Here is a 15,191-nt window from a genome sequence, read left to right as displayed (position 1 = left end):
GAGGTAATTGCCTGCAATTGAGTGACTGATGTGAATATTACTTTCCACTTGTCAGCCCAAGCCTGGATATTGTCCAGGTCTTGCTGCATTTGTACATGGACTGCTTCAGTATCTGAGGAGTCGTGAATGGTGCTGAACATTGTGCAATCATCAGCAAACATCCCCACTTCTGACCTTATGATGGAAGGAAGGTCATAGATGAAGCAGCTGAAGATTGTTGGGCCTAGGACATTACCCTGAGGAACTCCTGTGGTGATGTCCTGGAGCTGAGATAACTGACCTCCAACAACCACAACCACCTTCCTTTGTGCTAGTTATATCTCCAACCAACCGAGAGTTTTCAGCTCTGAAGAAGAGTCATATGGACTCGAAATGTTAACTCTGTCTTTCTCTCCACAGATGCTGTTAGACCTGCTGAGTTTTTCCAGCATTTTCTGTTTTTGTTTCAGATTTCCAGCATCCGCAGTATTTTGCTTTTATATTTGACTAGACCATGTTTGGCTCCATGTGCACAACAGCATTGCACTACCCCCACCTCCCCACAAACCCCCCTTCTCCACCAACCCAGCCTCCCCACCAACCCCACTTCCAGGAGAGGAGGGTAAATCATTCAGTTAGAGTAATACTGACACACTGGTCAGAATTTTTCCGTTATCATGTGGAGGCGGGTTCCACACGTCTGCGCGTAAAATGACACATGGTGACGTGATATTTCACTGGGCGGGCACGTGATGATGTCCGACGCGCGCCAGCTATTAATTAACGGGCCACTTAAGGCCCTTGAGTGTTCAATCGATGCCAATTTTTTGGTGTCTGTGCAATCTCTGGTTCGACGCATGGGCACAATGGGCAGGTAGGTAGGACACATTTGTATTAACCTTATCCACGGGCAGGATAAGAGGGCTCACTGGGGTTGTGAATGTTCACAGTCAAGTATTTATTTGTGAAAGTTTTACAAACTTGCCTGTGTGATCTGCAGTACTTCAAAACATATACCAGCTGCTTTGTCTGGACTCTTAACCTTCAGGTCAGCACTCTGCAGTGAGGAATCCTTTCTGGGCCTGCAGGTTTCAGGAAGCCTTCCCTGAGCCTGGGAATAGGAATTGAACTGTCCACTGGAGGCAGCCCCTCTGAGGAGGAAGGGAGGGCTAGAAGGGGGAGGAGGCCAGGAGTGCACATTCAGCCTCCAGGGGAGCCAACTTTGGGACAGCAGGCGCAGGCACAAGGGGCGCAGGGCCAACAGGGAGTCCAAGGCGGAGGGGGCCGCAGAAGATGCCACTCTCCTGCTGCCAGGATATACAGGCGGCAAAGCAGCTACCTCAATATGACTGAGGTGCAGCCCCGAAGGAGGCTCCGTCTCTCAAGGGAGACAGTCAACTATATCTGTCAGGTGATTGGGCCTGAGATCTCCGCGAACTATGCGGGTGGACACCCCATGCCAGCGGCTGTAAAGGTCACAGTTGCTCTCAACTTCTATGTCTCTGGCTCCTTCCAGGGCTCGGTGGATGATCTTTGTGGTGTCTCCCAATCAGCTGTCCACACTTGTGACAAGCAGGTCACAGACGCTCTGTTCAGGTGTTAACTGACTTTCATCCACTTACAGGGACCAGGCAAGCCAGACAAAGCGAGCCAGAGGCTTCGCGGCCATTGCTGGCTTCCCCCGTGTCCAGGGTGCAATACACTGTACACATGTGGCCATCAAGGTGCCAGCGGGTGAGCCCGGTGCCTTCGTCAACAGGAAGGGCTTCCACTCCATGAACGTGCAGATAGTGTGTGATCACAGGATGCTGATTCTGCAAGTCTGTGCAAGGTACCCAGACAGCTCCCATGATGCTTACATACTCAGACACTCCCAGGCGCCAGGGCTCTTCAGTGCTCCAGCCTGGCTTGATGGATGGCTGCTGGGTGACAAGGGCTATCCCCTCAGAAGGTGGCTCATGATGCCTCTCTGGCATCCAAGAACAGAAGCTGAGCAGCGGTACAATAGGAGCCAGGGCACCCCAAGGGCTGTGGTGGAGAGAACCATCGGCCTTCTCAAGATGCGCTTCTGATGCCTGGATCGCTCAGGGGGTGCATTCCAGTACCCCCCGGATCGTGTCTCGGTGATAGTGGTTACATGCTGCGCTCTCCACAATCTTGAGCTGGAAAGGGGCGACACAGTGGACGATGAAGACGTAGACGCAGTGGCTGCGGCTGCACACGATGAGTCCAGCAGTGAGTCCGAGGATGAGCATGCACAGGGAAATGCTGAGGGGGTAGATGCTGACCTGGGCATACTCCAGGGAGACAGGGACACCCGGGAGGCTCTAATCCAACGAAACTTCAGCTAGTACACCACGGATGGTCCATCAGGACAAGTCTGGGCTGTTGGCTCGATACTCGACATCTAAGTGCAAAATCTGCCAGGTTAGCAGATTAATAAAGCTGTCTAAAAAAACACTCAATACAGCTTTGGAAGCCATGCAGGAGAAAAGAGGCACCCTCAGCCATGGTGACATATCTGAATGTAATGGGTCAAGCAAAGCAACTTATTACAAAAAAAAACAATAGTGTTAAAAATCAACTAAAATCATAAGGGCCTCATCTCGGGCCAACACAAAAGCACCAGTGAGAAACCCGTGGTGTGCCTAAGGTGCTTTATGTTTACATTTCCGGGTGCTACATCTTGGTGCTGCCCCATTGCTCGAAGTGGCATCTGAGCCAGCCTGCTGACTCTGCCGTCCTGTTGGCCTCAATGACCTTGGCGGTCGTCCTCTGGCCCATGGAGCCTGTGCTGGCCCCGCCTGGGAGGGAACTGCCAGTTCCACAGCTGGCATCTCCCCAGTCATCGCAGCCTCACCGGATGATACGGTCACTGGCAGAGGAGTGGAGGAGCTGCCGCCCTCATCCAGAGCGCCCTGAGAGGAGCCCGCAGAGACGACAGGCAGCTGCTGCATCGACGTGAAGTCACCTCGGACCACCCTGCTCACTGTGGATGGATGGGCACCGAGCTGGGAAACTTAGTGCCCAGACCATCTCCCACACTGGCAGTGAGCAGCTGAGGTCAATGTCGATGTGAGGGCTTGCTGATGGGTCTGCTGGAGAAGCCTCTCCACGAGAGTCATCACTCTCACCATGGAGGACGCATGGCGCCCAGACATGTGGCTCATTGCTTCAGCGATCGTCCGCGTAGACTCCTCCACCACAGAGACCAAACCAATGTATCTCCCCCAGATTCTCCTGTGCACCCGACCGCATTTCCTGCGCTTGCTGCGTCGCGGAGACTCCAGAGGCACATCATGAGGCACCGACTGAGCATGTGCCTGGTTCCCTGCAGTTCTCCGACTGCTGGTGCCACGGGCACTCTCTGTCTCTGCCAGCTCCTCCAGCGCCTGTGAAGTGCCCTCACCGCTGTGCCTCGTGACACTAGCCAATGCTCTAATTCCCACCGAGGTGCTCGTATCTGCGCTGGTGCCTGCCTCGCAGAAATGGTGTGACGCTGGTGAGGCTTCAGGCCCTTCAGGTGTGAGAGAGGGGCCTCTGCTGCTCCTCCTGGCCCTGCTCCGATGATGCTGAAAGGAAGAACAAGGACATTGGATCAGTTAACGTGGAGACAATGACAATGTTCATCCCTGTCCCCCGGATTATTATGCGCTCATCCTTCCATAAGCGATGGTCAAGCCATGTTGCACAATTAAATCATTTAACATGCAGCAGTGCTATGGCTGTTGGGAGGACAATGGTGACCTCACTGTTGGGCATAAATACCTGGCCGTGGCACCCCAGCCTCACCGACACCGGTGGACCTTGCTGCGTGGCGCTTCTCCAGATTCAGGGCCTCTTGCTCGAAATGGCTTAGAATGGCGATCTGCGCCTGGCCGCCGCCAGTCCTCGCATGTTCTGCCACGTTATGTGCATTCTTCTCCTGAAAATAAGAGAAGAGCATTGATTAGTGCAAATTGCACATGGAGTCTCTTCGCACACGGCCCACCCCAACCAGAGTGGGACATATCAGGGCTCCAGTGCCTCCTCACTCTGCTGCTGCCGATCACTCCCATAAAGATGCTTGGCTTGCTCCACACTCCCCCCTTAGACACATGCTGCCTACATCACATTAGGCACCACACGGTATATCCGTCCATATCAAGGAGGCGCAAGCAGGTGGTTCATTGCCACGCCAACTTGAAGCTCCCCTCCCAGCATCTCATCACCCTGACTAGGGCACGTCCTGGAGTTCCAGCACTGCGCCTAGGTGCAGGTTGCCCCCACACCAGTCATGTGGGACTCAGTGTAACATGTGCTGCAGGGGCAAAACACATCTCCTCACCACCCTTTCAGGCTGACCTCAGCATGGGCAATATCTGCTGGCCCACCCAGCAAAGGACACATGCCGCCAATGATTCAATGCAGTCACGACACTCGGACTTGGTGGGGGAGCAGCAGGGGGTAAGCCGACCTGCTGGGTTAAGTGACCAATGCCAACATGGTACTCACCCTGCCAGAGCTCAACAAATTGTTGAAGCGCTCGCGACACTGGATCCAGGTGCGCCGCACCACGTCGCGGGAGCTCACCGCCTCTGCCACCTCCTCCCAGGCACATTTCTTCATGTGGGGGGGACTCCTCCTCCCATCCTCGGGAACCAGCACCTCCCGCCGTGCTGCCACCTCCTCGAGGAGGGCAGCAAGGCAGTCATCTTGAGAAACAAGGGGCACATTGGCCCCCTGCCCTACCCTCCAGCCTGGCATGTCCACCCACCCTACCCTCTGGCCTGGCATGTCCACTCGCCCTACCCTCCGGCCTGGCATGTCCCACTGGCCTACCCTCCAGTCTGGCATGTCCACCTGCCCTACCCTCTGGCCTGGCATGTCCACCCGCCCTACCCTCTGGCCTGGCATGTCCACCCGCCGTACCCTCCGGCCTGGCATGTCCACCCGCCCTACCCTCCGGCCTGGCATGTCCCACTGGCCTACCCTCCGGCCTGGCATGTCCCACTGGCCTACCCTCCGGGCTGGCCTGCTCACCAGAACCCTCTGCTGTGGCCTTGCATTTGCCATTGTGAGCAGCCTAGAAAAGGCTGCCAGGCCTTCATTTAAACAGGCTGCCAGGTCGCCATTGGACCCGGTGGTCTATCCACGCCCACTGCTGCCCGCCCACTCCCGCTATCCTCGGGAGTCCAGAAATGCGTTGGACAGGCCTTAATTGGCCCACCCGCGTAAAATGGCGGCGTGGACCCGATCGCGGGCAGCGATGGGGTCCGCGCCTGCTCATGCTCCGCCCCCACCCCCTGCCAACCAGAAAATTCCTGGGCTTCCCGAAAGTCACCAGTGAACCCAAGGCGAGTACTCAATGGCAATTTCGGGGGCAGAAGCAAAACGAAGCAAAGGTACCAATAAATTCTCAGTCCTCACAGCAGCTTTCTTACCTGCTGGTGGGAAAGGGTTTGCTCACAGCAAGTCTATCAGGAAAGATCTAGACAAACCTTGCGGGAGTGAAATTAGGAAAAAACTTGTACACGCAAAGTATATTAGAAGTTTGCAGCTCTCTTCAGCAAACAGCAACTGATGCTAGGTCAATATTTAATTTTGAAACTGAGATTGATAGATTTTTGTTAACCAAAAGCTATTAAGGGATATGAGGCACAGGCACGAATGTAGAGTTAGGTCACCGATTAACCCCGATCTCATCGAATGGTGGAACAGACTCGAGGAGCTGCTCCTGCTCCTATGTATTCCTACAGCACTTCTGCTGAGATGTTACTTGTACAATTTAGAGGTTACTTTCTGCACTTTGGAGGTTTGCTCTATCACTCGGTGCTGTGGGCTGTTAGTGCGAAGGTAACCCTTTGGTGTTCTGCTCTGAACAGCTGGAGTTGCGTCCATGAGCAGGTGTTGAGGGCAAACTCAGGAACACAGGGGAATGTGGTTTTGGGAGACCAGGTTGAAACCCTGGGAGATGAGCAGTCGTTGAGGCAGTCCGAGTTGGAGCAACTTTTGGAGGGAATTCAGAGGCTAGATCTTCAAAGGTGAAGACTGAAAATCCTGTCATAAGGGAGACAGAGGGCGGAATCACCCAGGTGTGCACTAAGTGTGGCAGCGGGCGGGAAACAGAACGTTTTACCCACCAGCCGCAATGGTGGGTTTTCGAGCTGTATCGTCCCGTTCCTGCCTCGTTAATTATGCATCCACAGGAAACATGCCGTGTCCCTGGCGGGCGGCCGCCGATTTACCCAGCATGCCGTTACCTCACCGCTTCCTCACGCAGGGCGCCATATTTAAATTGCAGCAGCGCACACACTTCTTAATGCTTGCAGCCCAGGAGGGCACCGGTGAAGACATGGCCCCAAAAGCCAAGAAAAGTTCAGCCCCCCCCCGATTCAGTGACATATCCCTGGGAACGCCTTCTGGACACCGTGCAGGCCCACCACGATGTCCTCTACCCCCCACTCTGGCCGCAGGAGGCCCATCAGTCTCATCACTACGGGCTTGGGAGGTGGTGGCAGAGGTGGTCAATGCCAAAGCTGCACACAAGAGGTCAGCCATCTAGTGCAGAAAACGGATGAATGATCTCATCCGTGCCACCAGGGTAAGGCAACCATCTCATCACTCTAAACTCACACTCGCAAGGCCATCACACATTCACTGGCACCTCACTCACTGCCAACTCAAGGGACATCACCACTCGCCCTCTCACTCAAACCCTCACATCTCCATCCGGCCTCATCTCCTCTGGAGGCTGCCTCGTCAGCCCTCACCATCTTGAGGCTACTTGCATAGATCAACATATGCCCCCATACACACGCTGGGATAACCTCCTTCCCCAGTACAGCCCTCGCCCTGCAGCCTCTTCCCTTGCCCGAGGCCAATTCTCCCCCTTCCCCAAGCAAGCCCTAGCACTGCAGCTGTTGAAAAGCCACACCTGCCTTATGGCTGGCCTGGTAGGTAGAGACCTGCCCGTGGCGCTGATGACTGCGAGCGCTGACCGAAGCAAAGTAAGTAAACAAACCTCGAAGTCCCGAGCGAAGTGCAGCTCGCCAGGTTCACGTCGCTTATGTACACTTGTGAAACAGGCTGACATGCCGGGTAATCCAGCGTGGGGGATTATTCTGGTGAGAAGGGCTTATAATTAGATGCAAATGTTTTAAAATGATGCTCCCGACATTGGACAGCGGGAATTGCGGCCCGCCATTTATGGGTGAAGTGGACGATCGCAAACCCGTTTCACGACAGCGTAAAACCGATTCCTGGCCTTCTTGCCACACTGTTTCCCCCCCCCCACCCACCCAGCATGATACCTGATGCCAACGTGGATGGAAAATTGCAGACTGAGCTTTAACAAGATTCTGTTACTCACGGTAAATACTGACGTCTGGGTGGATTGCTGAGAAATCCTTGGGATTGGTCTTGGTTGCATCTGCCATTTATTGTGCAGTGCAACGTGTTCGACCACAGTTTGCCTGTTATTTCATGTTTACCTCATGTTAATTCTTAATGTAGAGTATAAGAAAGATATTGTAAATTGTTTTACTTTTCTGACTTCGTAAAGTTTATTTGTTTGTTCAAATACCATGGACTCTTGTGGCATTATTCTCTTAGCAAATACCTGGGGTTTCAAACTTTGTACACTGTAAACAAAAGGGCTAGGATTTTCCGGTTCCTTGGAAATTCCCGCCAAAAGTCAACAGATGTTTGGCTGGTCCATCAAATTTTTTGCCCCGCCCACCACGGGAAATCGTAGATGCGGAAAATCCCAGCGATCTGGTTCTAACCAGATCGTACCAAAATTTGAGGGTCTGGTCCATGATTCTAACAGCGTAATGGCATTTGTTCAGCTGACAGATGGAACGTTTTTGGTGAGGGTGACTTTGAGGGAGAGACGTGAAATTGTGTAAGGATGGGAGTTAGTGGAAATGACGGATGGATAGGTGGGGATATGGAGTGCATAGATAGAGAAGAATGGGTGCACCTGCAATGTAGGTAAGTGTGAGGAGTGCTGTGCTGGAATAGGGTTGAGAAGGTGAGATGATGTGCACTGCAGGATTTAGGTGAATATGCCACTGCACTTGACCATTTCCTGAAGGGTGCTGTCTAAGACCTTTCTGCCATAGTGCACCGAGGGGCTGGGGATTGTATAGACCCCTCAGGCTGTAGGGCTCACAATGAATGTATGCATTGAATACTAATTGTATTATAATTGTATTGAAGCACCTCAGAGTGCAACATGATGTATGTTGATAACTCCAATACTACTGTCTGACTGTCTGTAATGACCATATTGAAATGATTGTAATATTCATTGATTGTACTGAAGCACCTCCTGATCCATGTGTAAAAGCTGAATCTGACTGTACTTTTTGTGATGGCGATTTAGAAATGTTTTGTAATGTTCTTCCAGATATTTTATGAATAAAGTATATTTTTCAAAAAAAATTTCCTGACCTGCTGAGGTCATCAAAGCGCTTTCTGCACTGAATTCAGGAGCACAGCACCCTCCCTCCCCACACCACCCCTCAACCCCCACCCCCACTCCTGCTGCTGTCCTCCTCAACTATCTCCAACCATGGTTTCCACTGCAGGCTTTTCCTCTTGCTGTTAAGGACACAATCTCTCTCCAGCCCCCTCCCAACCCCCAGCAGCACATCCAGGGAGGCATCACCGAAATGAGGCACACCCTTTGCCAGCTCGGAATCCATTCTGCCACTTACTTATCTTTTCAACCCAACTTCAAACTCCTTCAACATTTGGATTGTCTCTTTACATAACTGCAGCTCAGGTTGTGTCACACAGACCTACATCTGTTTGGATTGGACATGAAACACCGCACTTTTGCATTCTATCGGACTCCACACCGGTACTTTACAAAATTAAAATCGGATGAAATGGCTTCAATTTATTTTAGCGGTGGATTTTCCTCCAGAACAGTGTCAGCCTGACCAACATGGTGCCAAGGAGGGAAAATTCCAGTTGTGCTTGTAGTTTGCAGATGGACTTCCAGCAAAGGGGCACGGGGTGAGTGGTGACAGGAGGTTACAGCTATCAAAAGACTCAGATGTCTGTAAGAGCAAAGCAGAGCAGGCGTCCTCTTGGGCATTACACGGGTCGAATCCCTTTGTAAGTAAAATCTGAAGGTGGAAGCAGCAAAACAATTTTTTTTTCATTCATCATTCACGGGATGTGGGCTTCGCTGGCTGGGCCAGCATTTATTGCCCATCCCTAGTTGCCCTTGAGAAGGTGGTGGTGAGCCGTCTTCTTGAACTGCTGCAGTCCATCTGATGTAGGTACACACACAGAGCTGTTAGGAAGGGAGTTCCAGGATTTTGACCCAGCGACAGTGAAGGAACAGCGATATATTTCCAAGTCAGGATGATGAGTTACTTGGAGGGGAACCGTGGTGTTCCCATCTATCTGCTGCCCTTGTCCTTCTAGGTGGTAGTGGTGGTGGGATTTGAAGGTGCTGTCTAAGGAGCACCTTCTGTCTCATTGTCATGAGATTGCCTTATGATTGTTTCTATTCCTGAGGGGATGGATTTAAAATTTAAGGTCCTTATTACCAGATGCCAATAATCTTTGCCGTTATTAGTATCTGATGTTGCTCGGGCGGTTTTAATTCAGGCCAGTAGGTTAGAAAGGAACGTTATTAATGTGGTACCAGTAAGCTGATGTCTCTAGCAGATTTTGAAGTTTTACAGCTTTTCCTCCATTTTCAATATCACAGTAACATATCTCCTAGAACTAGTTGATATCAAAAGCTTAAACCCAATTATTTGCAAAGTACAGTTTATTTTATGAGGGCTTCATCTTACCCTCTTGACAAAACAGTAACCTGTACAGGTGAGGAAACATAGAAACATAGAAAATAGGAGCAGGAGTAGGCCATTCAGCCCTTCGAGCCTGCTCCACCATTCATCATGATTATGACTGATCATCCAACTCAATAGCCTGCTCCCGCTTTCTCCCCATATCCTTTGATCCCTTTCGCCCCAAGAGCTATATCTAACTCCTTCTTGAAAACATACAATGTTTTGGCCTCAACTACTTTCTGTGGTAGCGAATTCCACAGGCTCAACACTCTCTGGGTGAAGAAATTTCTCCTCATCTCAGTCCTAAATGGTCTACCCCATATCCTCAGACTGTGACCCTGGTTCTGGAATCCCCCACCATTGGAACATTCTTCCTGCATCTACCCTGTCTAGTCCTGTTAGAATTTTATAGGTTTCTATGAGATCCCCCTCATTCTTCTGAACTCCACTGAATATAACTCTAACCAACTCAATCTCTCCTCATATGTCAGTCTCGCCATCCCAGGAATCAGTCTGGTAAACCTTCGCTGCACTCCCTTTATAGCAAGAACATCCTTCCTCAGATAAGGAGACCAAAAACGCACACAATCTTCCAGGTGTGGTCTCACCAAGGCCCTGTATAATTGCAGCAAGACATCCCTGCTCCTGTACTTAAATCCTCTCGCTATGAAGGCCATCATACCATTTGCCTTCTTTACCATTCCTCACTGGTCTGCGACCTCTCCCTATAAGCTGCACCTGTATGCTTACCTTCAGCGACTGGTGTACGAGGAAACCCAGGTCTCATTGCACATTCACCTCTCTCAATTTATAGCCATTCAGATAATAATCTGCCTTCCTGTTTTTGCTACCAAAGTGGATAACCTCACATTTATCCACATTATACTGCATCTGCCATGCATTTGCCCACTCACTCAGCTTGTCCAAATCACACTGAAGAGTCTCTGCATCCTCCTCACAGCTCACCCTCCCACCCAGCTTTGTGTCATCTGCAAATTTGGAGATATTACATTTAGTTTCCTCATCCAAATCATTAATATACATTGCGAATGGCTGGGGTCCCGGTACCGATCCCTGTGGTATCCCACTAGTTACTGCTTGCCATTCGGAAAAAGACCCGTTTATTCCTATTCTTTGTTTCCTGTCTGCCAACAGTTTTCTATCATCTCAATACACTACCCCCAATCCCATACGCTTTAATTTTACGCGCTAATCTCTTATGTGGGACATTGTCGAAAGCCTTCTGAAAGTCCAAATAAACCACATCCACTGGCTCTCCCTCATCAACTCTACTAGTTACATTCTCGAAAAATTCCAGTAGATTTGTCAAGCCTGATTTCCCTTTTGTAAATCTACGTTGACTCCGTCCGATTCTGCCACTGTTTTCCAAGTGCTCAGCTATTAAATCTTTTATAATGGATTCTAGAATTTTCCCCACTACCGACGTCAGGCTGATTAGTCTATAATTCCCTGTTTTCTCTCTGCCTTTCTTTTCAATAGTGGGGTTACATTAGCTACCCTCCAATCTGTAGGAACTGTTCCAGAGTCTATAGAATCTCAGAAGATGACCACCAATGCATTCACTATTTCTAGGGCCGCTTCCTTAAGTATTCTGGGATGTAGATTATCAGGCCCCGGGGATTTATCGGCCTTCAATCCCATCAATTTCCCCAACACCATTTCCCTACTAATGTTGATTTCTTTCAGTTCCTCCCTCTCATTAAACCCTGTGTTCCCCAACATTTCTGGTATGTTATTTGTGTCCTCCTTTGTGAAGACAGAACCAAAGTATGTATTTAGTTGGTCAGCCATTTCTTTGTTGCCCATTATAAATTCCCCTGTTTCTGACTGTAAGGGACCTACATTTGTCTTCACCAATCTTTTTCTCTTCACATACCTATAGAATTTTTACAGTCAGTTTTTATGTTCCCTGCAAGCTTACTCTCGTACTCTATTTTCCCCTTCTTAATCAGTCCCTTGGTCTTCTTTTGCTGAATTATGAACTGCTCCCAATCCTCAGGAACTATCAGCCTTTTGAAGAATGTGTCACTCTTTACCTATTGGTAGAGTTGCTTCTCCTCTTGCTCTTTCTGACATAACAAGCGTCATCTCCTTTGCAATTTTCTTCTGAAGCTCATGGATCATGTAACATTCCATGCTTTCAAGAATTTTATGTAGCTGTGAACAAAAGCAGACAAGGCAGTCATTTATTTCAACTTTCATTTAACTTTGTGTTTCAGATTCTTGTGGGAGCCGATGATGGTAGAAAGAAACCTCATTATAATGCAGTGTTTACCTCATGGTGATTTCCCATGGTGCTGCTGCTCACAGACAGCAACAAAATTGGATCTTTATGCCTCAGGCTGCTTCTCTGTCTCTTTTCTATTCTGTATTATTTTCTGTGTCTCTCCTTCTGTCACTGTCTGTACAGGTGTCACTTTTCTCATTATAATCTTTCAATCTCTCAATGCATGTCTAACTCTTTTGGGACTATTAAACTTTGTGTACACCTCTTCTCTTCAACTACCTGCCCCCCATCTCCAAATCACTGGAAGGTCCTCACATTTACTAAACTACCGAATTTCTATCTCAGGAAACTGCTTCTGGGCACTGGTGTGAAAATCTAATGAAAGGAGGGCGTGGGAGACCATGACTGAGGCTGGAACATGGAACATGGGAACTGCAAGAAGAAAAAAGATCAAGGCTCATCTTGGGTGTCAGCTTCGGATCAGTGCCAGCACTCTTGCCATTCAATCAGTAGGTGGTGGATTCAGATCTAACTCTGGACACTTGAGCACATAATCTAGGTGCAGTATTGGCCACTGTCGGAGGTGCTGTCTTCCAATTGAGATGCTAAACTACGGCCCTGTCTTCCTTCTCAGGTGGACCTAAAATATTCCACGGCCCTACTCGAAGAAGAATGTGAGGGGGTTCTCCCAGAATCCTGGGCAACATTCCTCCCTTAACCAACACTTATCTGGTTATTTACATTCTACACTGCTGTTTATGGGAACTTCTTTGGGGCAACTGAATGCCACATTTCCGATCATAAAACAGCGATTCTACTTCAAAAGTGCTTGATTCACTGTAAAGTGCTTCGGGACATCCTGACGCCATGTAAGGTGCTGTATGAATGCAAGTTGTTTCTTTTCATCCAGTCCATTTCTGTCACCCCAGTAGACTCAGAACATTCTCATTTTCTGTGTTCAAGGTTCACACCTGTTTTATTTGCTCAATTTGTTGCCTATGATATTAATTGTTGAATTGAGGCCAACTTCATTTACTTACTTATGAACTCCTGCTGGCCTACTTGCTCAATTTGAGTTTATGCGCAGAATTTTATGGACCCCTAATAGTGGGTTTGGAGTTGATGGGGGGGCATAAAATACTCTTGAGTGGCTGTCCCGCTGCCTACCAGTCCTCCCTGACCTGTCTGAAATTTTACGGGGCGTGGGCGAGGCCTAGGGCCACCCAACTGTCCTCAAACCAATCGAGGCATTTGAGAGGCCAATTAATGGCTGCTTAAGGATTGCTTCCCATTTGACTGCATTTTTATAAGTTGGCGGGAGGAGGTCAGGGACAGGGGGTAAACCCGGCAGGTTAGCCTGCGCGAGCCTCAGGCAGAAAGGAGGGGTGACTGGCCCTCCCTCCGTCATGGGCCCCCTTTCTCAATCCCCACCCAGCTCTCCAAGGTCTTTCCCCCCTCCCCACTGCTCCCTCCCACCCCAGCCTTCCCAATGCAATCCCCCATCCTGCCTTGGCCTCCACTCCATTTCATCGCCACAAGACCCCTACAAATACCTGTGTCCTGGGCTTTCAGTACTTAGAGCCTGGACACTGTCTGTGGTCACAGCAGTGGCTATCACTCCCAGTGGCGCTGGTGGACCGACAGAGCTATCGGCCAATCAGAGCAGCCAGTAGCTCCCTGAGTTGGGGCTTCCTCACGAGTGAGGGGTGGAAGTTTTGCCTCCAGCCAATTATAGCTCCAAGGTGTGGTTAAGTGGCTGTGGTGTTGCCAACATCATCCCCACCGACTTTGTCAGTGTCAGGGCAGCATGCCATCTGAAAAATCCTGCCCTCTTTATTTAACTAAAGAACTCTGTTCAAAAATAATGCAACCTTTGTCTTCCTGCAGTTGATTGAACTTATCAGTAGGCATCAAAGCCATGGAATTTTTAAAAAATTCATTCATGGGATGTGGACTTCATTGGCTAGGCTAGCATTTATTGTCCATCCCTAATTGCCCTTGAGAAGGTGGTAGTGGGCTGCCTTCTTGAACCGCTGCAGTCCATGTGGTATGGGTACACCCTCAGTGCTGTTAGGAAGGGAACTCCAGGATTTTGACTCAGTGGCAGTGAAGGAACGGTGATATATTTCCAAGTCAGGATGGTGAGTGACTTGGAGAGGAACTTCCAGGTGATGGTGTTCCCATCATCTGCTGCCCTTGTCCTTCTAGATGGTAGTGGTCATGGGTTTGGAAGATGCTGTCTAAGGAGCCTTGGTGAATTCCTGCAGTGCATCTTGTAGATGGTACACACTGCTGCTATTGCGTGTCAGTGGTGGAGGGAGTGAATGTTTGTGGATGGGGTGCCAATCAAGTGGGCTGCTTTGTCTTGGATGGTGTCAAACTTCTTGAGTGTTGTGGGAGCTGCACTCATCCAGCCACTTGGGGAGTATTCCATCACACTCCTGACTTGTGCCTTGTAGTTGGTGGACAGGCTTTGGGGAGTCAGGAGGTGAGTTACGTGTCGCACGATTCTGAGCCTCTGACCTCTGACTTGTAGCCATAGTATTTATATGGCTAGTCCAGTTCAGTTTCTGGTCAATGGTAATGCCCAGGATGTTGATAGTGGGATTCAGTGATGGTAATGCCATTGAACATCAAGGGGCGATGGTTGGATTCTCTCTTATTGGAGATGGTCAATGCCAGGCACTTGTGTGGCGCGAATGTTACTTGCCACTTGTGAGCCCAAGCCTGAATATTGTCCAGGTCTTGCTGCACTTGGACATGGACTGCTTCAGTATCTGAGGAGTCGTAAATGGTGCTGAACATTGTGCAATCATCAGTGAACATCCCCACTTCCGACCTTATGATGGAAGGAAGGTCATTGATGAAGCAGCTGAACATGGTTGGGCCGAGGACACTACCCTAAGGAACTCCTGCAGTGATGTCCTGGAGGTGAGATGACTGACCTCCAACAACCACAACCATCTTCCTTTGTGCTAGGTATGACTCCAACCAGTGAAGAGTTTTCCCCCTGATCCCCATTGTCTCCGATGAAATAAATAACACTGAGGCCAGGAATTAAATAAATAATAAAAGACCAGGAACTAAATGATAACGGTGGAGCTGCGTGGGCCTGTACTGCCAGCTGTATGGTGGCAATAAAATGTGGAGAGAACCATGCTTCCTGT

General features: G+C 49.8%; 1 protein-coding gene across 1 annotated transcript in view; it reads right to left on the bottom strand.

The window, feature by feature from the left end:
• Window positions 1-15,191, bottom strand: part of ccdc162 (coiled-coil domain containing 162) — a 271,702-nt gene that overhangs the window by 74,301 nt on the left and 182,210 nt on the right. The window contains exon 37 of the mRNA XM_078542866.1: window positions 11,834-11,954. Within this exon, the coding sequence (XP_078398992.1) occupies window positions 11,834-11,954 (121 nt within the window). The remainder of the gene's footprint in view (window positions 1-11,833; window positions 11,955-15,191) is intronic.

The sequence above is a fragment of the Cetorhinus maximus genome, chromosome 5 (assembly GCF_964194155.1).
Source record: "Cetorhinus maximus chromosome 5, sCetMax3.hap1.1, whole genome shotgun sequence".
NCBI classification, from domain to species: domain Eukaryota; kingdom Metazoa; phylum Chordata; class Chondrichthyes; order Lamniformes; family Cetorhinidae; genus Cetorhinus; species Cetorhinus maximus.
Note: the sequence above shows the minus strand (reverse complement) of the source record. Positions and strands in the feature narration are given on the sequence as shown.